The 24135-nt window shown below is 42.0% G+C and overlaps 1 protein-coding gene across 1 annotated transcript in view; it reads left to right on the top strand.

Annotated features, from left to right (window-relative positions):
- LOC142728765 (uncharacterized) overlaps nt 1–5477 on the top strand; it is an 88067-nt gene extending 82590 nt beyond the window's left edge. The window contains exons 3-4 of the mRNA XM_075849141.1: nt 4544–4671; nt 5466–5477. Of these exons, the coding sequence (XP_075705256.1) occupies nt 4544–4671; nt 5466–5477 (140 nt within the window). The remainder of the gene's footprint in view (nt 1–4543; nt 4672–5465) is intronic.
- The last annotated feature ends 18658 nt before the right edge of the window (nt 5478–24135 follow it).

The following is a 24135-nucleotide window of genomic DNA, read 5'->3' as shown; positions in this document are numbered from 1 at the left end:
CCCTGATTGCAGAAGAGGCTGTTCTTCATGAGACAAACCTTAAGGAGGCGCTGTCACCACATTATAAGTGGTCTATCTTGTACATGATGTGATCGCCCACTTGGTCATATAGTAAAACACGCCCAGTTGTCCATTGAGAGACTCATTAGCATAAAGCTAAAATAGGTCATAACTCCGTCAAAAATGATCGTTTTTCGAAATAAAAACCACTGCTGTGATCCACATTACAGCGCCGATCACATCACGTACAATATAGGCCACTTATAACGTGGTGACAGAGCCTCTTTAAGCTCTTTATTTCGGCCTTTCTTCTTGGAGGTTCTCAATTCTCACAAATGAAGGGGTTGTCCAGGTTTTGAGGAAATAAAACAGAGACTGGCGGGAGACCACAGGGTCATCGGCGCTGGAGCAGCGGGGAATTTCCAGGGGACTATGGGCTTTTTTTATTTTACCATACACGCAGCTGTCCAATTTTTTGGGGTGCATATAAATGTCAGTCATGAGGTGTCGTAAAGAAGAGAAACATCACAAGTCATTTATTATGTACAATGTTCCTCATGACACTAATTATAAATCTCTTCCAATATCTCCGCTCACTGGTAATGGCAGTTGTAATATTTCCTATACGAGCTCCTGGGTGGCTCATGGCAACGCTGCTCTGTTGTCATGGTTATTACCGGCTTCAGCTGCGGCCTAGTAGAGGACAGCGGGGGATCTCCAGAACGGCGCCATTCAGGTGACATATCGGGGGCAGGTAGAGCGCCATAACTCTGATCAGAAGCCGACATCTCATTGCCCGAATTGACGTCTCAGTCATCGAATTTTTCATTTGAAGAACTCACAACGATAGTAAGCCTTGATCATATGAGAAATGAAACGCCAAATCAAACAGTAACTACAGCTCTCAATTTCAAAACATCAAACCCCAAATTTTACCCTACCAGCTCACGCACAGATTCTATGGATCGGTTTCAAATGGTCATCGAAAAAGAACTTCACCATCTTGCTGACAACCTTAAAGGACAGCGTCCGATAAAGAACATGTCAATCAAACTTAAAGAAGCAGCAAAATCATTACAAGAAAACAAACAAATAATCATCAAAATGTCAGATAAAGGGGGCAATGTTACAGTATTAAACAAAGAAGATTACAAACATTCCATTTTAAATATGCTGTCGGATGAAACCACTTATAAAAAATTGGACAAAAACCCAGTAGAAACAATCCAATTGTCAATGAAAAAACTACTCAATGATGGGCTTCAGGGTGGGTTCATCAATCAAAAACAAATGGACTTTATTTACATCGACCAACCAATCACCCCAATCATCCATGCACTCCCAAAAATTCACAAACAGACATTCCCTCCACCTATGAGACCGATTGTTTCAGGTATTGGATCGATCTTAGAAAGACTTTCAGAATGGTTAGATACATTGTTACAACCATTGGCACAAACGACACCTGGCTTTCTTAGAGACACCAAACATGTCCTAAATCTATTATTCAACAAACGTTGTGACAAAAAATACAGTTGGCTTACATGTGACGTCGTGTCACTTTATACTTCAATCCCGCACCGAATTGCCCACGTTGCCCTTGAATATCATCTCACCAAACACAGTACATATGATGTACACTTCCAATTGTACATACTTGAGGTACTCAATTTTCTCCTAACACATAACTATTTCCAATTTGATTCAAAATACTATTTGCAGCTCAAAGGTGTATCCATGGGGGCTAAATTCTCCCCCTCGATAGCTAACTTAGTCATGGCATGGTGGGAACAATTTTATATCTTTTCGACCGAAAACACATACAGTCACTGCATAGAATGGTACGGTAGATATATTGACGATATATTGATTATCTGGAAAGAAGATACCAACATTATCCCTGAGTTCGCACAATTTCTTAACAATAATGACTGCAATCTTAAATTTACGTACCACTTCGATGTCACCAACATCATCTTCCTGGATTTGGAACTTAAGGGTGTCAATGGCCAAAACATCTCGACCAAAACACACCGAAAACCCACGGCAACTAATAATTTATTACATGCGAACAGCAACCATACCAAGCACACTATCAAAGCCATACCGGTGGGAGAAATGCACCGTGCTAAAAGGAACTGTACATCACAAAAACAATTTGAAATGGAACAAGAAATAATCAAAACAAGACTCAAAGAAAGAGGCTATCCCAAATGGTCACTCAATCGGGCCAGTAACATTATGACCAAGAAAAGCAGACCTCAACTTCTAGGTCACCGTAGCAAAATAGCAAACTCAACACACAACACGCAATTGATGGACAACCAACCAACGTTGATCCTACAACAGAGTAATCAGTTCACACAAATCAAAAAAATAGTAACTGACTACTTACCTATTCTCATGGAAGATGATACTCTACGCACGGTGTTGTCCGGAGGGTGCAGAATAGTGGCAAGGAAAGCCTCCTCCCTAGGTACCACTTTGTCTCCATCTTTATTCACTGCCAACGAAAAACCAAAAACAACATGGTTAGAGACTATGGGCTTCTACAAATGTGGGCAGCACCCACGCAAAGTGTGCTCCCTTGTTCAGATTACCAAAACTTTCAGTGACTCCACAAAAAAAGACAGTTTCAACATTCAAAACTATATCAACTGCAATTCTGAAGCTGTCATTTACATCATAGAGTGCACTGAATGTAATTTAAAATACGTAGGCTGCACCAATCGGAAGTTTAAAGTAAGAATTCTAGAACACCTCAGCTATATCAGAAATGAAAATATTCTAAACATATCAAATGCTGCTAAGCACTTCATTTCCCAACATCATAGATCCATCCAATTTTTTCGCTGCTACGCAATAGAAAAAATTCATCCCTGCAAACGGGGAGGTGACATAAAACACAAAATCCATCTTAGGGAAGCTTACTGGATATACAGACTCAATACAAGGTACCCAAAAGGCTTAAACCTAAGAAAAGAACTAATGTATCTATACTAAGCAGTCATCATGTATACAAATATTACCAGTCAATAAATACAATTACTATATATAGAAGCAATATCAGCTACACATGAGCATAACATCAGGATAGAGTCACGACTCACAAAAATTAAAATCGAATTAACTATGCGAAGTCGTCCAAAGTACAAGTCCCCCAAGCGATGCATGCATAACATGTGCTTTTTGTCATGCACACTTTTTAATTCACACATCACCTAGTCTTGTTGTCTCTTTACTTGTTCCCAAATCCCCTTAGAGATTCAGTTGTGTCCTTCCTACACATTCCCCACACAGTCCTCATCCTCAATGCAGAGCGCGCTGTCACACATTAACAGGTCTTCATGCATACTTCATTTCTAGGCAAACAACATCAGTCACGTAACAATACCAGTCACAATTCAACTTCCATGACCACTTATATATGACTTGATAATCCATCAGGACCAGCTCGATAGGGCCCCCAGTTTTCGCTACAATCAACAAGTAAACACAACTATTTATATATAAATCATCGAGTATACGAGTGTAATTCTATGTTCCAGTATTACTTACGGCCAACACGAACGTTCATGATGGTTTCTGGGAGACTTTTTAGACCTGGATATACATCTAAGCCGGACTCCGTGATTGTTATATATCCACTCAAAAATCTGAAACGTCACAATTAAATCAAAACACAATTATTATCAACATACAGTACCTATCACAAACAGATATAATATATCATATAATCCCATTTGTCCAGGCAGACAAAGTTTTAGAATAACCTTATTACTTACGGAAAAGATCCAACCGAAAACACAGGACCCTATGACCATTTCCGGTTTGCGTTCCAACGCAAAATAGATGATGACACGCATCAATAAACAGCTGACTAGGTATTAAATGGATCATTTCCGGTTTGCGTTCCAAAATAATACAGACGATGACACGCATAAATCAGCTGACTGAGTATAAATTGACAGCGCGCTCATTTCAAAAATCACTACAGCCAAGTTTAAGGACGCGGATAGTCGTCCGAAACGCGTAGGCCCCGAGGACACGTACCTCCACTTCTCACTCACCCAGGACTACATGCAACTGGACTTCCTTTTAATCTATTTCCAATAAACTTGGAACAGAAAATCAGTTTTAATTGCACCCAGCGCTGGATCCTACCTTCTTCCTTTCTCGCCGACATCTCAGTGTTAGAGGGTAAATCAGACGTCCGGTGACTATAACAAGAAGACGCCAGGACATGTCCACAGGGGAGATAATAAAAGCGCTGGATTATGGGGACACTCCTGCAGGAGAGCGGTTTTATCTTATCTGGATCTGAGTGAAGCTGCACAAGGACCTGCGATCCCTCCATTTCTGCAGACGCCGGAGCTTCAGGACCTCCCAGTGACGTCACTATTCAGCAGTTCCATGACTCTGGGGGTGTCAATCACTCCATGGAAATGAGGACGAGGGGACGGCAGCAGCGTCCAGACCAGAGGACCGAGCAGCCCCTCCATCAAGTCCTCCCGTGTGACAGACCCTCCTGCTTCTGCATTAGGAGGCAGGAGACGTCAGTACAGCAAACGGCCGAGCCCTGAACAGAAAGACGTCACCCAGATACCGCAGCGGAGGATTCAGGAGCGCTGGGAAGTCTTCATCTGTGGCCGGAGGTTTCCTGTAAGACAGGTGAGAGCGGGGGTGGAGCTTCACACCTGTCCGCCCACTGGTTTACCCACAATTCTCCTTGTCTTTACCCCTCTCACCTGCTCACTTATAGGGTCTATCTGCTTTATACACCCCCTGTCCATATACTCTATTACACCACATGGCCGTCATTACACAGAGCAGCCCCCCTCCCCCGCAGCCACGCTGTATATATGTTGTGTATATAATGTTCATATGTCTACAGGTTGTGTGTTAATATAAACATAGAGTGTAATTCCTTTAATCCGGCATCCAATAATACAGACACTCTGATAATTCAGCACTTGTTTCTAGCACAGAACTGCAATATAAACCCACAAATCAAGGAGCTCTGTGTGTGGGGATCCCCCAATTATTATACTGGAGCAGGATCATGTAATACCCAAGTCTCCACCAAAAGTAAACAATGGAGGTTGGGAGCCAAAGGGGCCCTAACCATTTGTCAGTACAGGGCCCAGATACTACTAATGGCCGCTCTGGGTCTGGTGTCTTCATTGAATTTGGGGTCTAGTCAGGGGTCTGAATATATTCAGGTGTCTGGTCTAGAGACAGTATTAATATCAGGTTCTGAATTAATTTAGGGTTCTGGTCTGGGGTCTGAATTTAATTTTGGAGGCTGACATCTGACAGATTTTTATCCAATGTAAGTAAAAAAAATGTACATTACTATTCAATGACAGCAATAAGAGATCTTAAAATCGTAAGGAAATAATACAGAAAGTATATTGAAAAATGTTATATCTTTCCTTTATACAAAAAATAATTTTTATTCGCAGAAACTGGAATAGCCCTTTAACCCTTTGAGGACCAGACTGATATTCGTTGTTATGCTTTTTTTTTCCGCCCTGCCTTCCAAGAGTAATAACTTTTTTATTTTTTCGTTGACACGGCCATGTGTGGGTTTCATTTTTATGGGACAAGTTGTACTTTCTAATGGTGCTATTTAACCCCTTCCCGAATTTGTCGTAAGTATACGACATGGAAAGCCAGTGCTTCCCGCAAAATGTCGTATACTTACGCCAAATGTTTGGCACCGGCTCAGAAGCTGAGTCGGTGCCATCATCCCCGGATGTCAGCTGTATCTGACAGCTGACATCCTGCTGTAACGGCGGGACCGAAGTTAACTTCGATCCCCGACATTAACCCCTTAAATGCAGCCGTCAAAAGCGATGGCTACATTAAAGGTGTTTGCATCTCATCGACACCCCAGCAATGAAATCGCTGGGGTGTCGGTGGCTGCAATGGCAACCGGAGGCCTAATAGTGGCCTCCCGGTGTGCCTAGCACGGAAAACTTCCAGCCTCCGCCCGGAGGCGTGGCCTGAAAGGCTTCCGTAGCTGCCGGCAAGATGGCGCCGGCTCAGGAGATGAGCCGGAGCCATCAGCGGTGGATATCAGCTTTATGTTACAGCTGACATCCACATGTAACGGCAGGAACTGGAGCTAGCGCTGATCCCTGCCATTAACCCCTCAGATGCAGCGATCAGATCCGATCGCTGGATCTTTGTGGTTGCTAGCAGATCGGCAGCTGTGCCCTGCAATCGCACAACTGCCGACTGCTACTATGACACCAGGAGACCTAACAATGGCCTCCTGTTTGCCATTACGGAAGCCGATTAGGCCCCGCTCGGAGGCGAAGCCTAATCGGCTTGCTGTCAGTGAATGACTGACAGATCTAATACATTGCACTACGTAGGTAGTGCAATGTATAAGAAAAAAAAATCTGACAGTTGGACCTTCAAGTCCCCTATCGGGACTAAAGTAAAGTGTAAAAAAAGTTGTAAAAAATATAATAAAAGTTTTAAGTAATAAAATAAAACACAATCGCCCTTTTTCCCTTATCAAGTCCTTTATTATTGAAAAAAATAAATAAAGCATACATATTTGGTTCTCACAACTTGGCGACAGAAAAAATACATTCTTTTTACAAAAGTAATTTTATTGTGCAAAAAGTTGTAAAACATAAAAAAGTGCCATAAATTAGGTATTGCCGGAATCGTACCGACCCGCAGAATAAAGTTAACATGTAATTTATAACGCATGGTGAACACTGTATAAAAAAAAACTAAAAAAACTATGGCAGAATTGCTGTTTCTTGGTCACCTTGCCTCTCAAAAAATAGGATAAAAGGTGATCAAAAAGTCGCATGTACCCCAAAATGGTACCAATAATAACTACAGCTTGTCCCTCAAAAAAACAGCCCTCATACCACTATGTCTATGAAAAAATCTAATTAGTTATGGCTCCAATAAGTCAGGAAATAAAAACATGCAGTTGTGCAGATCAGAGGGGAACATTTCATCTGTTTCAAGATACGATTTATCAGGGCCCTCAAATTATTGAACCATGAAGGGGGGACCCAAACATATCTGCTAGAAGTGAGGGTGCCCATATTATACCAGGACAACACTTCCCAGCAAAATTCCACAAACTGCAAAGGTGCGGAGTGTGGACCAAAGGGGGATAAGAAAGGACGCCATATATGAGTGCGACACGGGCCTGTGCAGAAAGGATGGCTTCACTGCGTAACACACATCTATGGATCATTTTATTGTTTTTTTTACCCCATTATTATGCCACCTGACTATGCCCCTGATGTACTCTGCCCAGCTTACATGTACCCCCACATTATAAATGGAAACACCAGTAATACTCAAACAAAACTACTACCAAGCAAAATCTACGCTTCAAAAGCCAAATGGCGCTCCCACCCATCTGAGCCCTACAGTGTGCCCAAACAGCAGTTTACTTCCACATATATGGCGCCGCCATACCCGGGAGAACCCTTTTAACAATTTTTGGGGTGTGTGTCTACAGTGTCCTAAGCTGGGCACGACATACTTGCCACTGAATTGGCAATTCTGGGGAAAAAATGTAATTTTTACTTTGCACCATACGCAGCACATTTATTTATGGAAAAAACCTGTGGGGTGAAAATGCTCACTACACCCCTTACTAAATGCCTCGAGGGGTGTAGTTTCTAAAATGGGGTCACTTCTGGGGGGTTTATTTTATTATTTCCCATCTGAGCCTCTGCAATTGTGAACCAATTCTGTGTAAATCGCCAAATTAGGCCTCAATTTCGCATGGTACTCTCGCAATGAGCCCTGTCAAATGTCCAGGCAAAAGATTAGGGCCCCATGTAGGGTGATTCTAAAACCGGGAAACACAGCATAATAATTAGAACGCGGTCTTGTTATGGTGGCACAAGCTGGGCACCACATATTGGCATATCTATGGAAAATATCCCATTTTCACTCTGCAATATCGAGTGCACACTAATTTATGCAAAACAGCTGCAGAGTTAACATGCTCACTACACCACTATGTAAATGCATTGAGGGGTGTAGTTTCCAAAATGGGGATCACTTTTGGGGGGGTTTCCACTGTTTTGGTCCCACAGGGGTTTTGCAAATGCGACATAACGACCAGAAACCAATCCAGCAAAATCTGTACTCCGAAAGCTAAATTGCGCTCCTTCCCTTCTGAGCCCTGCTGTGTGCCCAAAAATGAGTTTATAACCACATATGGGGTATTGCCGTAGTCGGGAGAAATTGCTTAACAAATTGTGGGTTCTTTTTCTACTTTATTTTTTGAGAAAATGAAAATTTTTGAGCTAAAGCTACGTCTTATTGGGAAAAAAAATGTAATTTTTATTTTCACTGCCCAATTCAAATAAAATCTATGAAACAGCTGTGGGGTCAAAATGCTCACTACACCCCTAGATTAATTCCTGAAGGGGTGTAGTATCACAAATGGAGTCACTTTTGGGTAGTTTCCACTGTACTGGTACCTTGGGGGCTTTGCAAAAGTGACATGGTGTCAAGAAACCAATCCAGCAAAATCTGGGCTCCAAAAGCGAAATGCCGCTCCTTCTCTTCTGTTCCTTGCCATGTGCCCAAACAGCAGTTTATGACCACAAATGGGGTATTGCCGTACTCAGGAGAAATTGCTTTACAAATATTGGGGGGGGGGGGGTTCTTTTTTTCCTTTATTTGTTGAGAAAATTAAAAATGTTGACCTAAAGCTACATCTTATTGATGAAAAAGGATTGTTTTTATTTTCACTGCCCAATTCTAATAAATTCTATGAAACACCTGTGGGGGTCAAAATGATCACCACACACGTAGATCTTCAAGGGGTGTAGTTTCCAAAATGGGGTCACTTTTTTGGCGTTTTCATTGTTTTGTCCCCTCAAGGGCTCTGAAAATGTGTCCTGGCCATTCCTGCTAAATTTGAGCTCCAAAAGCCAAATGGAGTTCTTTCCCTTCTAAGCCTTGCCGTGTGTCCAAACAGCAATTTATTACCACATGTGGGGTATTGTTTTACTCGGGAGAAATTGCTTTACAAATTTTGTGGAGCTTTTTCTCCTTTAATCCTTGTGGAAATGAGAAAAAATTAGCTAAACCTACATTTTCTTTGAAAGAATATCGATTTTCATTTTCACGGCCTACTTCCAATAATTTCTGCAAAAAACCTGCAGTGTCAAAATGCTCACTATACCCCTATATAATTTTCTCAAGGGGTGCAGTTTCCAAAATGGGGCCACTTGTGGGGGGTTTCCACTGTTTTGGTCCCTCAGGGGCTTTGCAAATGCGACATGGCCTCCGCAAACCATTCCTGCTAAATTTGAGCTCCAAAAGTCAAATAGCGCTCTTTCCCTTCTAAGCCCTGCCGTGTGTCCAAACAGACGTTTATGACCACATGTGGAGTATTCTTTTACTCGGGAGAAATCGCTCTACAAATGTTGCGGTGCTTTTTCTCCTTTAGTCCTTTTGGAAATAAAAAAAAAATTGCTAAACCTACATTTTATTTGAAAGAATGTAGATTTTCATTTTCACAGCCTACTTCCAAAAAATTTCTGCAAAAAAACTGTCTTGTCAAATTTCTCACTATACCCCTAAATAAATTCCTTCGAGGGGTGTAGTTTCCCAAATGGGGTCACTTTTGGGGGGTTTCCACTGTTTTGGTACCACAAGAGCCCTTCAAAACTGACGTGAAGCCTAAAATATATTCTAATAAAAAGGAGACCCCAAAATCCTCTAGTTGCTCCTTTGCTTCTGAGGCTGGTGCTTCAGTCCATTAGCACACTAGGACCACATGTGAGATATTTCCTAAAACTGCAGAACCTGGGCAATAAATATTGAGTTGCGTTTCTCTGGTTAAACTTTGTGTTACAAAAAAAATGGATTAAAAATTAATTTCTGCAACAACAAAAAATTTAGTTTGTAAATTTCACCTCTACTTTTGTTTAATTCCTGTGAAACGTCTAAAGGGTTAAGAAACTTTCTAAATGCTGTTTTGAATACTTTGAGGGGTGAAGTTTTTAAAATGGGGTGACTTTTTGGTGGTTTCTAAGATCTAAGGACCTCAAAGCCACTTCACAACTGAACTGGCCCCTGTAAAAATAGCCTTTTGAAATTTTCTTGAAAATGTGAGAAATTGCTGCTAAAGTTCTAAGCCTTGTAACGTCCTAGAAAAATAAAAGGATGTTCAAAAAACGAGGCCAATCTAAAGTAGACATATGGGGGATGTTAATTAGCAATAATTGTGTGTGGTATTACTATCTGCAGGCAGATACATTTAAATTTAGAAAAATGCTAATTTTTGCAATTTTTCGTTACATTTTGGTGTTTTTCACATTTATATACTGTATGTATCGAGCAAATTTTGCCAGTAACATAAAGTCCAATGTGTCATGAGAAAACAATCTCAGAATCGCTTGGATAGGTTAAAGCATTCCGAAGTTATTACCACATAAAGGGAAACATGTCAGATTTGAAAAATGAGGCTCTGTCAGGAAGGTCAAAAGTGGCTAAAGAGGGAAGGGGTTAATATTATGTGTGATGTACTGGGAAGCTGGAATTTTTTTTTTAGAATGGAGTGGAATTGGAAAAAAACAGCAGGTCGGCATTTTCTTATGGATTTCGTTTATACGGTGTTCACTGTACAGTGAAAGTGACGTGTTACCTTTATTCTGAGGGTCAGTACGATCGCGGTGATACCAAATTTATATAGTTTTTGTTATGTTTTATTACCTTTAAAAAAACGACAAAGTTTGAAAAAAATATTTGCACCATATTGTGACCCCCATAATAACGTTTTTATATTTCTGTGTACAGGGCTGTGTAAGGCGTCTTTTTGTACGTGGAAAGATGTGGTTTTTATTGATACCATTTTGGGGAATATCGGGCATTTCAAACACTTCATTCAATTTTGTGGGCGGTTGTAATGGCAAAAAAATAGCGATTCAGACATTTTTTTTTTCACGCTACGGTGTTCACCATATTGGATAAATATTTTTATATTATTATAGTTTGGGTATTTTCGGACGCAGGGATACCTAATGTGTTTATGTTTATTTTTATATTGTGATCTAGGGAATTATTTTTATTGTTTTTTAGCCCCTCTAGGGGATTTGTACCTGCGATCATTGGATCGCTTGTGCCATAGACTGCAATATCACAGTATTGCAGTCTATGGTGAAATCAGTACTTTGTTATTGAGACCTGCCACAGGCAGGTCCTAATAGCAATCTTCCTATAGCAGGGCTGGGAGCGTTCACAAGGCGGCCAGCTGCTAGAGGAACACACCGGCTCCCACCATCTTGCCGCGTGTGAGCCGGTGTTACACAGCAGAGACCCAGCGGCTATGACGCCCGCTCTGCTTCTGAGCAGGCGCCATATTTAAATACCCTTTCCTTTACATAAATAGCCAGTGCAGCGACAGGAAAGGGTTAACAGGAAATAACTCAGAAGCAAAACGTTCTTCTTTTCTGCCTCCCTTCAGCCCCCGTAGCATTGATTTTATCATATCTCTATATAAATAGTAAATCTGTCTAGTTATGAAGTGATATGTCACCTCACCATACTGTAGCGTTACATTACTAAGCAGTCTTGCCATTCAGGAGTGTGGACAATTTGGGTGACAACAGTTGTCTGGGTTTTCTCTGGGCAGATATACAGAAGTGTCCTTCCTTAAAGAGGCTCTGTCACCAGATTTTGCAACCCTTATCTGCTATTGCAGCAGATCGGCGCTGCAATGTAGATTACAGTAACGTTTTTATTTTTAAAAAAACGAGCATTTTTGGCCAAGTTATGACCATTTTTGTATTTATGCAAATGAGGCTTGCAAAAGTACAACTGGGCGTGTTTACAGTAAAAGTACAACTGGGCGTGTATTATGTGTGTTACATCTGGGCGTTTTTACTTCTTTTACTAGCTGGGCGTTAGGAATGGGAGTGTATGATGCTGACGAATCAGCATCATCCACTTCTCTTCGTTACCACCCAGCTTCTGGCAGTGCAGACACACAGCGTGTTCTCGAGAGATCACGCTGTGACGTCACTCACTTCCTGCCCTAGGTCCTGCATCGTGTCGGCCACATCGGCACCAGAGGCTACAGTTGATTCTGCAGCAGCATCAGCGTTTGCAGGTAAGTAGCTACATCGACTTAACTGCAAACGCCGATGCTGCTGCAGAATGAACTGTAGCCTCTGGTGCCGATGTGTCCTCGCTCGTCCAACACGATGCAGGACCTGGGGCAGGAAGTGAGTGACGTCACAGCGTGATCTCTCGAGAACACGCTGTGTCTGCACTGCCAGAAGCTGGGTGTTGTGAAGAGAAGTGGATGATACTTCTCGTCAGAACGCCCAGCTAGTAAAAGTAGTAAACACGCCCCGATGTAACACACATAATACACGCCCCGATGTACACACATAATACACGCCCAGTTGTACTTTTACTGTAAACACGCCCAGTTGGACTTTAGAAAGCCTCATTTGCATAAATACAAAAATGGTCATAACTTGGTCAAAAATGCTCGTTTTTTTAAACATAAAAACGTTACTGTAATCTACATTGCAGCGCCGATCTGCTGCAATAGCAGATAGGGATTACAAAATCTGGTGACAGAGCCTCTTTAACTTATGTCTTCGGCCCCATGCAAACGACCGTATTTTTCATCCGTAATTACGGACCCATTCATTTCTATTGGCCACGGACACCTTTCTGTATTTTTGCCTATGGGCGCTTCCGTATATATGGACGGCTACGGATGTGTATGCATAAACCATCCGTATTTACAGAAGCGTTGCTAAGCAACATGTTAGTGACATCATTTGCAGCCTCCCTTTTTTTTTACGTATACGTATATACGGATCAAATACGGATGCACTACAGACCGTATTTGCGGATATCGTTCCATATATATACGGATGACTACGGATTCGTATTTACCGACAGTATTTACGGATAGATGAAAATACGGTCATGTGCATGGGGCCTAACCCGAGATATATGGCGCGAGATGTTAAACGACGATGTAAAAGAAAGTATTTACTCCGACGGATGCCATATGTCGCCCATAGACTCCCATGTTAAAAACAAGTGTATGTTGCTTTTTTTTGCTAGATGGCACGAGATTGTATTGAATTGGTATTATGATACATTGTATAACTTGATGCAAGTTAAGGGTTAACACATCTGTAAGGCCCAGTTCACACAAAGTTTTTTTTATGCGGAAACCGTATCAGATTTAGTGTAAAAAAAAGTCCCAAACCACCTCCCATTGATTTCAATGGGAGGCGGAGGCGTTTTTTTCCGCGGCGGCTTTCAGCCGCTTGTGTTACAAAAAAGCGGCATACTCTTTCTTTCCGCCGTTTTTTACCCGAAAAATGCAGCGAAAAAGGCCACGAAAATAGCGGCAAGAATTTGCAGGCAGATTTTCCATTCCTGAATGAATTTTGAGGCAGATTTTTCTGCCTGCAAAAAAACTCTGTGTAAACGGGGTCTAACTGAGAATTATTATTTTTATTTACAATCTATTTACTGTTTTTTCTTCCCTTTTTAGAGATGACGTGTCTTCATATGATGTCATCAGTCCTACTCCTATGTGGTGAACAGGTAAGTTACAAGAGGTAGGTGACTATTTAATATGAATGTATTGTCTGCGTTATTCACATAGAGTATATATGTATACTGCTACACATGGCCCGACGTGTTGCACCCATAAAATGGCGTAATCAGGAAAGATTGGTGACATATTTAGGAATGAATGACTCTCTTTTATGGACAGTTGTAGACACATGAAGGATTTTTGTGGGAATGATCTTCTACATGGGGAATAATGCCGGGGTTGCAGATATCTTGTAATGTCTGCCCCTTACATGAAGAGAGTCTCTATAGTGAGACATATGAGAATGCGTGTACGATTGGGAGCAGATCCCATCTACAGCCCCCATATCCTTCCAAATCACTTTACTGCATCATGGGAAATACCTATTTTTGTTGGCAGCTTTGCCCATGAAGGAACTTTATGCTTTAGGTTGGGGCTACATGGGAATTTCTAATCATGTGCAACACAAATGACTACTAGTACTACAGGGGCTCAGCAAATGTGACATGGCGCCCAGAAACCATTCCAAAATCCAAATGGTGCTCCTTCCATTCTGATCCCTACCGTGTGTCCAAACAGATGTTTATGACCACATGTGGGGTATTGTTTTACTCGGGAGAAATTGCTTTACAAATGCTTTTTCTCCTTAAGTCCTTGTGGAAATGAAAAAAAATTAGCTAAACCTACATTTTCTTTGAAAAAATGTAGATTTTCATTTTTACGGCCTACTTCCAATAAGTTCTGTAAAACGCCTGTAGGGTCAAACTGCTCACTGTACCCCTAGATAATTTCCTCATGGGGTGTAGTTTCCAAAATGGGGTCACTTGTTGGGGGTTTCCACTGTTTTGTCCCCTCAGGGGCTTTGCAAATGCAACATGGCCTTCCTGTTAAATTTGAGTTCCAAAAGCCAAATGGCGCTCTTTCCCTTCTCAGCCTCGCCGTGTGTCCAAACAGCCATTTATTACCACATGTGGGGTACTGTTTTACTCGGGAGAAATTTCTTTACAAATTTTATGGTGCTTTTTCTCCTTTAGTCCTTGTGGAAATGAAAAAAAAAATAGCTAAGCCTACATTTTATTTGAAAAAAATTTGATTTTCATTTACACAGCCTACTTCCAAAAATGTCTGCAAAAAACCTGTGGGGTCAAAATGCTCACTATACCCCTAGATAATTTCCTCATGGGGTGTAGTTTCCAAAATGGGGTCACTTGTTGGGGGTTTCCACTGTTTTGTCCCCTCAGGGGCTTTGCAAATGAGACATGGCCTCCGCAAACCATTCCTGCTAAATTTGAGCTCCAAGGGCCAAATGGTGCTCTTTCCCTTCTCAGCCCTGCCGTGTGTCCAAACAACCGTTTATTACCACATGTGGGGTATTGTTTTACTCGGGAGAAATTGCTCTACAAATGTTGTGGTAAAAAATGTAGATTTTAATTTTCATGGCTTAGTTCCAAAAATTTTTGCAAAAAAACTGGCGGGTCAAAATGCTTGCTACACCCCTAAATAAATTCCTTGAGGGGTGTAGTTTCCCAAATGGGGTCACTTTTGGGGAGTTTCCACTGTTTTAGTTCCACAAGACCTCTTCAAAGCTGACATGGTGCCTAAAATATATTCTAATAAAAAGGAGGCCCAAAATCCACTAGGTGCTAATTTGCTTCTGAGGCCGGTGCTTCAGTCCTTTATCACACTAGAGCTACATGTGGGATATTTCCTAAAACTGCAGAACCTGGGAAATAAATATTAAGTTGTATTTCTCTGGTAAAACCTTCTGTGGTACAAAAAAAATGGATTCAAATTGAATTTCTGGAAAAAAATAATGAACTTTGTAAATTTCACCTCTAGTTTGCCTTAATTCCTGTGAAATGTCTAAAGGGTTAAGAAACTTTCTAAATGCTGTTTTGAATACTTTGAGGGGTGCAGTTTTTAAAATGGGGTGACTTATTGGGGGTTTCTAATATATAAGGACCTCAAAGCCACTTCACAGCTGAACTGGCCCCTGTAAAAATAGCCTTTTGAAATTTTCTTGAAAATGTGAGAAATTGCTGCTAAGTTTCTAAGCCTTGTAACGTCCTAGAAAAATAAAAGGATTTTCAAAAACAGAGGCCAATCTAAAGTAGACATATGGGGGATGTTAATTAGCAAAATTTTTGTGTGTTATAACTGCCTGTCTTACAAGCAGATACATTCAAATTGAGAAAAATGCTAATTTTGGTGTTTTTCACAATTAAATACTGAATGTATCGGGGAAATTTTGCCAGTAACATAAAGTCCAATGTGTCACGAGAAAACAACCTCAGAATCGCTTGGATAGGTAAAAGCATTCTGGAGTTATTACCACATAAGTGAAACATGTCAGCTTTGAAAAATGAGGCTCTGTCAGGAAGGTCAAAAGTGGCCACAGCGGGAGGGGATTAAAGAGGCTCTGTCACCACATTATAAGTGCCCAATCTCATACATTAGGAGATCGGCGCTGTAATGTAGGTGACAGTAATGCTTTCTATTTTAAAAAAAAACGATCTATTTTCACCACTTTATTAGCGATTTTAGATTTATGCTAATGAGTGTCTTAATGCCCAAGTGGGCGTGTTTTTACTTCAGACCAAGTGGGCGTTGTACAGAGGAGTGTATGACGCTGACCAATCAGCGTCATGCACTCCTCTCCATTCATTTAGGCAGCACATAGGGATTCTTTTAGATCGCTATGTGCTGTCTTATACTAACACATTAACAATACCGAAGACAGTTTTGACAGTGAATAGACATTCCACGGGATGTCTATTCACAATCCCTGCACTTCGTTAATGTGTCTATGGTAGTTACAGTAGAGCACAGCGTAATCTCGCGAGATTACGCTGTAGATGAAAGGTTACAACGAGATGTTGCCCTAGAAAAGGGCCAAAACAAAGAGAGCCCTAAAGAGGCCAAATAAATGGTACCCAAATGAGGACCATAGAAATGGTTCCTGAGTAAGAACTATATAAATAGTGGCCGAGGACCACTGAAATGGTGCCTGCGTGTGGCCAAAAACAGATGATGCCCTAGAAAAGGGTCAAAACAAAGAGAGCCCTAGAGAGGCCAAATAAATGGTACCTAGATGGAGACCATAGAAATGGTTCCCGAGTAAGGACTATATAAATAGTGCCCGAGGACCACTGAAATGGTGCCTGCGTGTGGCCAAAAACAGATGCCCTAGAAAAGGGTCAAAACAAATAGAGCCCTAAAGAGGCCAAAATAAATGGTACCCAAATGAGGACCATAGAAATGGTGCCCGAGAAAGGACCATATAAATAGTGCCCGAGGACCACTGAAATGGTGCCTGCGTGTGGCCAAAAACAGATGATGCCCTAGAAAAGGGCCAAAACAAAGAGAGCCCTAAAGAGGCCAAATAAATGGTACCTAGATGAAGACCATAGAAATGGTTCCTGAGTAAGGACTATATAAATAGTGCCCGAGGACCACTGAAATGGTGCCTGCGTGTGGCCAAAAACAGATGCTCTAGAAAAGGGTCAAAACAAATAGAGCCCTAAAGAGGCCAAAATAAATGGTACCCAAATGAGGACCATAGAAATGGTGCCCGAGAAAGGACCATATAAATAGTGCCCGAGGACCACTGAAATGGTGCCTGCGTGTGGCCAAAAACAGATGCCCTAGAAAAGGGTCAAAACAAATAGAGCCCTAAAGAGGCCAAAATAAATGGTACCCAAATGAGGACCATAGAAATGGTGCCCGAGAAAGGACCATATAAATAGAGCCCGAGGACCACTGAAATGGTGCCTGCGTGTGGCCAAAAACAGATGATGCCCTAGAAAAGGGCCAAAACAAAGAGAGCCCTAAAGAGGCCAAATAAATGGTACCTAGATGAAGACCATAGAAATGGTTCCTGAGTAAGGACTATATAAATAGTGCCCGAGGACCACTGAAATGGTGCCTGCGTGTGGCCAAAAACAGATGCCCTAGAAAAGGGTCAAAACAAATAGAGCCCTAAAGAGGCCAAAATAAATGGTACCCAAATGAGGACCATAGAAATGGTGCCCGAGAAAGGACCATATAAATAGTGCCCGAGGACCACTGAAATGGTGCCTGCGTGTGGCCAAAAACAGATGCCCTAGAAAAGGGTCAAAACAAATAGAGCCCTAAAGAGGCCAAAATAAATGGTACCCAAATGAGGACCATAGAAATGGTGCCCGAGAAAGGACCATATAAATAGAGCCCGAGGACCACTGAAATGGTGCCTGCGTGTGGCCAAAAACAGATGATGCCCTAGAAAAGGGCCAAAACAAAGAGAGCCCTAAAGAGGCCAAATAAATGGTACCTAGATGAAGACCATAGAAATGGTTCCTGAGAAAGGACTATATAAATAGTGCCCGAGGACCACTGAAATGGTGCCTGCGTGTGGCCAAAAACAGATGCCCTAGAAAAGGGTCAAAACAAATAGAGCCCTAAAGAGGCCAAAATAAATGGTACCCAAATGAGGACCATAGAAATGGTGCCCGAGAAAGGACCATATAAATAGTGCCCGAGGACCACTGAAATGGTGCCTGCCTGTGGCCAAAAACAGATGATGCCCTAGAAAAGGGCCAAAACAAAGAGAGCCCTAAAGAGGCAAAATAAATGGTACCTAGATGAAGACCATAGAACTGGTTCCCGAGTAAGGACTATATAAATAGTGCCCGAGGACCACTGAAATGGTGCCTGCGTGGGGCCAAAAACAGATGCCCTAGAAAAGGGTCAGAGCACATAGAGCCCTAAAGAGGCTAAAATAAATGGTAATGGATGAGTATAATATAGTGAGTGTGGGTAGGTTTGTGTAAAATGGAAGTGTGTTATTTAGTGAGTGCAAAGAAGTATATAATAGATGAGTGTAAATTAGTGAGTTTGGGTAGGTAGGTATATAATCGATGAGTGTAATATAGTGAGTGCAGATAGGTAGGTATATATTGGATGAGTGTAATATAGTGAGTGCAGATAGGTAGGTATATAATGGATGAGTGTTATATAGTGAGTGCAGGTAGGAAGGTAGGTATGTAATGGATGTGTGCAATATAGTAAGTGTGGGTTAGTAGGTGTATGTCACGTAGTGATGGAGGTATGTGGTGGTGGCCAGGAGCCAGAGGACGTCATGTAGAGGTAAGTATATGGCAGCCGCAGAGAGCCTTATGCCCCCTCTTTTTAGCCTTGTGGGGAAAGTGAAGACAACATTTCCAGAGGAGAGATGAAGCATGATCATTTTCCTCAGGTTCCCAAGATTTCTCCTCAGACCAAAGATTTTCTAATTGACCAGGTACCGGAGCTTCCCTCTGGACCTCTTGGTGCCCAGAATCCCGTTGACTTCATACTCTCTATCAGGAGTGGAGGAAGCAGGAGAACGAGGAAACTTCTTGGAGAAGTGATTCCGGAACAGAGACTTGGGAAGAGGCACATGAAAACATTTGGGAGTTTTCAAAGACTGTGGGAGTCGGAGCTTGTAGAAAACCAAGGATCCAATTTAAAACAGTGGGTCCTCAAACAAATGTACTTGGTGGATAACTAGACCTTGTCTCCTGGGTGGAATTGTGGAGGAACTCTATACTTCTTGTATGCATTTCCCTTCAATCAGCCTACTCCTTTACTTATAGACTCCTTGGCCTCCTTCCCTTTGTGCAAGAATTGAGTGAAACTGGCTGCTGGAACTTTGGACAGTGTTGGAACTGGCAGAGGGATTCTTGGATGCTGTCCATAAATCAAGAAAAAAGGTGTGGATTCCCAGGTGTAGTTATTATAAGCAAACTCTGCCCAGGGAAGGAGACTAGTCCAGTCATCTTGAAGTGCGGACACAAAATTGCTGAAAAAGTTTTCCAAAACCTGGTTGAACCATTCCAATTCTCCATTAGATTAATGGTGGTAGGCGGAAAGAAAATCCAACTTAACTTCAAACATCTTGCAGAGTGGCCTTTAGAACTTTGAAGTAAATTTCACTCCTCTATCGAACACGATATGCTTAGGGAGTCATCGCAGACGAAAAATGTGTTTACTGAAGAGATTAGACAGACTTTTAGCAGAAGAAAGGCCGGTCAGAGGAATAAAGTGTGCCATCTTCAAAAAACAGTCAACTACGAACCAGATTACAGTACAACCAGAGCAACTTGGTAAGCCAAGTCCAACCTGCTTGATGAGGGTTTAGTTTATATGCCGTTTGCAGATACAATACATTTTTGTGGTCGGTGTAGACAGTGATGGCATAATGAGCACCTTCTAGCAAACGTCTCCATTCTTCGAGAGCTAATTTTATGGCCAAGAGTTCCTGATCTCCAATGCCATCATTTTTCTGGGTAGGGGACAAGGCATTGGAGAAGAATCCACAGGAAAGCGTTTTTGCTTTATAATTTTTTTGAAAAAGAACAGCACGCACTCCTTACAGATGAGACCTGCTTCTCCAAGATGGAGGTTTTACTGTAGTCCGGTCCATGGAGAACTAAGGCAGAGGAGAAGGCCTGTTTAAGGCTGAGGAAAGCAGAAACAGCTTTAGAAGTCCGAATTTTTGCAATGAAACCCATTTTGGTGATAGCAGAGATGGGTGCCACCAGGTAAGAAAATTTAGGAATTAATTGTCGATCATAATTAGTAACTTCAGGAAGTCGTTGTATGGCTTTGAGTCCATGGGGACTAGACAATTTAAGTACTGCTGGATCTATTTGAATTCCTTGATCAGAGATATATCCTACAAAAGACAGTCTGGATCACTCAAAAAGCAATTTTTTAAGCTTGGCATATAGATGATTCTCTGTAAGTCGGTGCAGAACAAGACTCTATTGCTTGCGATGAGTATAGTGGTCTGGGGAGAAAACAAAAATGGCATCCAAATATAACAAAACACAGCCGTATAATAGATCTTGCAAAATGTCGTTAACAAGTTCTTGAAAGACAGCCGGGGGATTTCTGAGACCAAAAGCCACAATTAGATATTCATGGTTTCCATCTCTAGTGTTAAACATGATTTTTCCCTCATTCCCTTCACAGATGTGAATCAAATTGTAAGTACCACGTAAGTCTAGCTTGGTGAAAATCTTAGCACCTTGCAGTCAGTCAAAGAGCTTGGAAATGAACGTGTTTTTTTTTTTTATCGTGATTTCATTAAGACCTCGGTAGTTAATACAGGGCCTGTTCATCCTTGATGCGGTCTGCCAGACCTTTCCAAAACATAGGACAAGAGAATCAATGTTCCACTGTAACTCTGTGGATAATGTGCAAAACTGGATGGCATATTGTCCTACTGGAGTAGTGACGAAGAAGCAGATGATGACTTTTTTAAAAGTCGTGAAAAATTCTTGGATAACAAAGATGATGGGTTTTTCCTTTTCCATAGAGGTGAAGCCCAGGCCTGCGCCTCACCAGACAGTAGAGACAAGATGTTGGCTACCTTAGCGTGGTCGGAAGCTAATTGCTGCGCTACTAGCTCAAAACGGATTGTGCATTGATTTAATCCTCTACAAGGCTTGGAGTCGCCTTTGTAACGTGGAGGAGTTGGAAGATGCAATCCAGGACTGAAGGCAGCAAATTGAGGAGGTGGCGATTGCGCCCCAGCAGCAGATAAAACACTTAAATGTGAAGAAACATTTTGTAATAACTGATACAATTGATACTAGCGGACACGTTGCCTGAAATGGTGTCGAAAGTTCTCTAGGATCTGGTTGACCCTCTCCAATTGGCCATTGAACTGTGGATGGTATTCAGAAGAAAGATCTGACTTGACTTCCAGCAGGCCACACAGAGCTCTCCAAAATCTTTAGGTGAACTGTACACCGTGGCCTGAAACAATATGATGGGAAAGAACATGCAGGCGAAATATATGCTGTATAAAGAGACCGGCAAGATGAGGAGCAGAAGGCAAACAAGACAAAAGACCAAAATGTGCCATTTTGAATAAGCGATCTACCACCGGCCAGATGGTATTGCATTTGGATGAAAGGAGTAGATCCCTCACAATGTCCATCGCAATATGTTGCCACAGAGAATCAGGGACTGGAAGAGGTAGAAGAAGACCAGGTGGTCTGGACTTGGAGGTCTTGTTCTGGGAGCAGAAGGAACAGGAAGCCACATAGTCCTGAACATCCTGGACCATGGCTGGCTACCAAAATTGATGAGAAATGAGCTCTCTGGTTTTACGCACTCCTGCATGACCGGCCAGTTTAGGGTTATGTCCCCAGGAAAGCACTGTCCTTCTTCTGGCTGAGGGAACAAAGGTTTTACGATGATGGATATCCTTCAGTAGGACCGGAGCCACCAGAATGATGCGAGAAGGATCGATATAATATGTTTCACTTGATCAGAGTCATCAAATCACCGAGACAGATTCGGATATTACATCGCTGAAAGGTTTGGCCTCAGCTTACTTGTCCTTAAACACCCACAGCTCATTTCTCAAATTGAAATACATGTCTCAGTGGGAGACGGATATGGGTCGGGAGTTCTCGGAGGAGGACTGGAGGGCTGCTTTACATCACTCACATAGGATATCCAAATGTGTCAATCATATAGAAGCCGTTAGGAAAATTCAGTTTCGTTGGTACCTCACACCTGTTACAACATATGCAAGCCAGGGCTTCTCCTTTGTGTTGGAGGGAATGTGGAGCAAGGGGCACATTATTTCATCTATGGTGGACATGTAAATCAGTCTACCCATTCTGGAAGCGTATCTTCCGCTACATATCAGAATTAATGGGAGCAGAACTTTTACCTTCCCCTGCATTGGCTTTAACTGATATGCAGATGGATGAGATCCCTTTAGAATATAGGTGGCCAATAAGCCATATTCTTATCGCTTCCAGATTCCATATAGCCAAGAGATGGAAAACAGCTGAGGCTCTGAATCTCTCGGAGGTGCTAAACAGGGTTTATCTTCACTTCTATTACGTATTGCACTTTGCTACATCTAAAGGTTATAGGCAGAAGTGTTTGTCTCAATGGGCCCCTTGGACGGAGTTACCCCATGTTCAACTTCTGCTCCGCAAGAACTCTGTCACTCTGTGAATGTATCTGTGCTAACTTATACATGGTTTTCGTATCCTGCATCATCCTGTTCCTTTTTGACATCTCATATGTATAATTGCTTGTATTTATCACCACCACTCTTTGTATGTCTGTTTTTATGTTTGTTTGTCTGTTAATATGTCAGTATGTCAACGTCCGAGGCACGTTTCTGATATCTAAAGGTGCAAGCTTTTTCTGTGTTCTGTATACAACACTGTGAGACTGTATCATTGGGATGTTGTATACTTTTGTATTGTACTTTGGAAAAATAAAAACCAAGTTAATTTCAATTCACCGAGACAGAGCGTCAGCCTTAGTATTCCTTTCGGCAGGACGGAAATGTAACAGAATTTCAAATCAGGCAAAGAAGAGCGCCCACCTGGCCTGGCGCGGATTCAACCGCTGAGCGGTCTGTAGATAGACCAAATATTCGTGGTCTGAAAATAATTACAGGATGCATGACCCCTTCTAGCAGATGTTTCCACTCTTCCAATGCCAATTCAATGGCCAGAAGCTCCTGATCTCTAAGAGTAATTCTTCTCGGCAGGAGAAAATAACTAGGAGAAGAAGCCGCAGGTGACAGTCTTGCCGGTAAGACCTTTTTGCGTCAGGTCTGCACCTGCATCGATAGTAGAGGCATCCACCTCAAAGAAGAATTGCTTGGAGATGTCCGGATGCTGCAATATAGGGGCGGCAGAGACAGACTGAGTTGAAGAAATGCCAATTTGGTCTCTTGGGTCTCATTTTTGGCATTCACTCCTTTCTTTGTAAGAGCTGAAATAGGCGCCAGTAATGAAGAGTAGTGGGGAATAAACTGCCGGTAGAAATGTGCAAATCCCAGAAAGCGTTGAATTGCACGGAGACCCTGAGAACAAAGCCAGTTCAACACAGCAGATATTTTGTTGGTGTCCATCTTCAATCCCTGGTCAGAGACTATATAATCTAGAAAGGGAAGGGAGGATTTCTGGAAGACCCACTTCTCCAACTTTGCACAGAGCTTATTCTCCAGCAACCGTTGAAAGACCTGTCGAACACGTTTCCAATGTGTAGTCAAAGCGGGTGAGAAAATCTTGATGTCGTCTAGATACATCACCACATTGACATATAACGGATCCCGGTGGATGTCGTTAACTTGCTTATCATTGCTTTGCATCAAAAGAGCCTTACAGGCAAAGACATTGCTGCTTGTAAGATTACCCCAAAATGAACCATTTATCGGATCATCCAGTACTTCAAGGAGAGAGGTTCATTTGCTATGAAGAAGGCTTCAGGGTGTCCATGAAATTCCAGCAAGTACCAGGACCTTCTCCTAAAGAGGATTCAGCTATGGGATCGGTTCAACAGCAGTGCAGCGCTTCCTCAGACATCTGTCAGTGCATCTGCACACACAGTGAGGTGAAGGCTTTTGGAGGCTGGACTGGTGTCAAGAAGAGCTGCAAAGAAGCCACTTCTCTCCAAGAAAAACATCAAGGACAGACTGACATCCTGTTTTAAGTATATTGATTGGACTGCAGAGGACTGGGGTAAAGTTATTGTAACGCTGGCGGCAC

Source organism: Rhinoderma darwinii, unplaced genomic scaffold (assembly GCF_050947455.1).
Source record: "Rhinoderma darwinii isolate aRhiDar2 unplaced genomic scaffold, aRhiDar2.hap1 Scaffold_69, whole genome shotgun sequence".
In the NCBI taxonomy this organism is placed as follows: Eukaryota; Metazoa; Chordata; class Amphibia; order Anura; family Rhinodermatidae; genus Rhinoderma; species Rhinoderma darwinii.
This window is presented reverse-complemented; position numbering and strand designations above follow the sequence as displayed.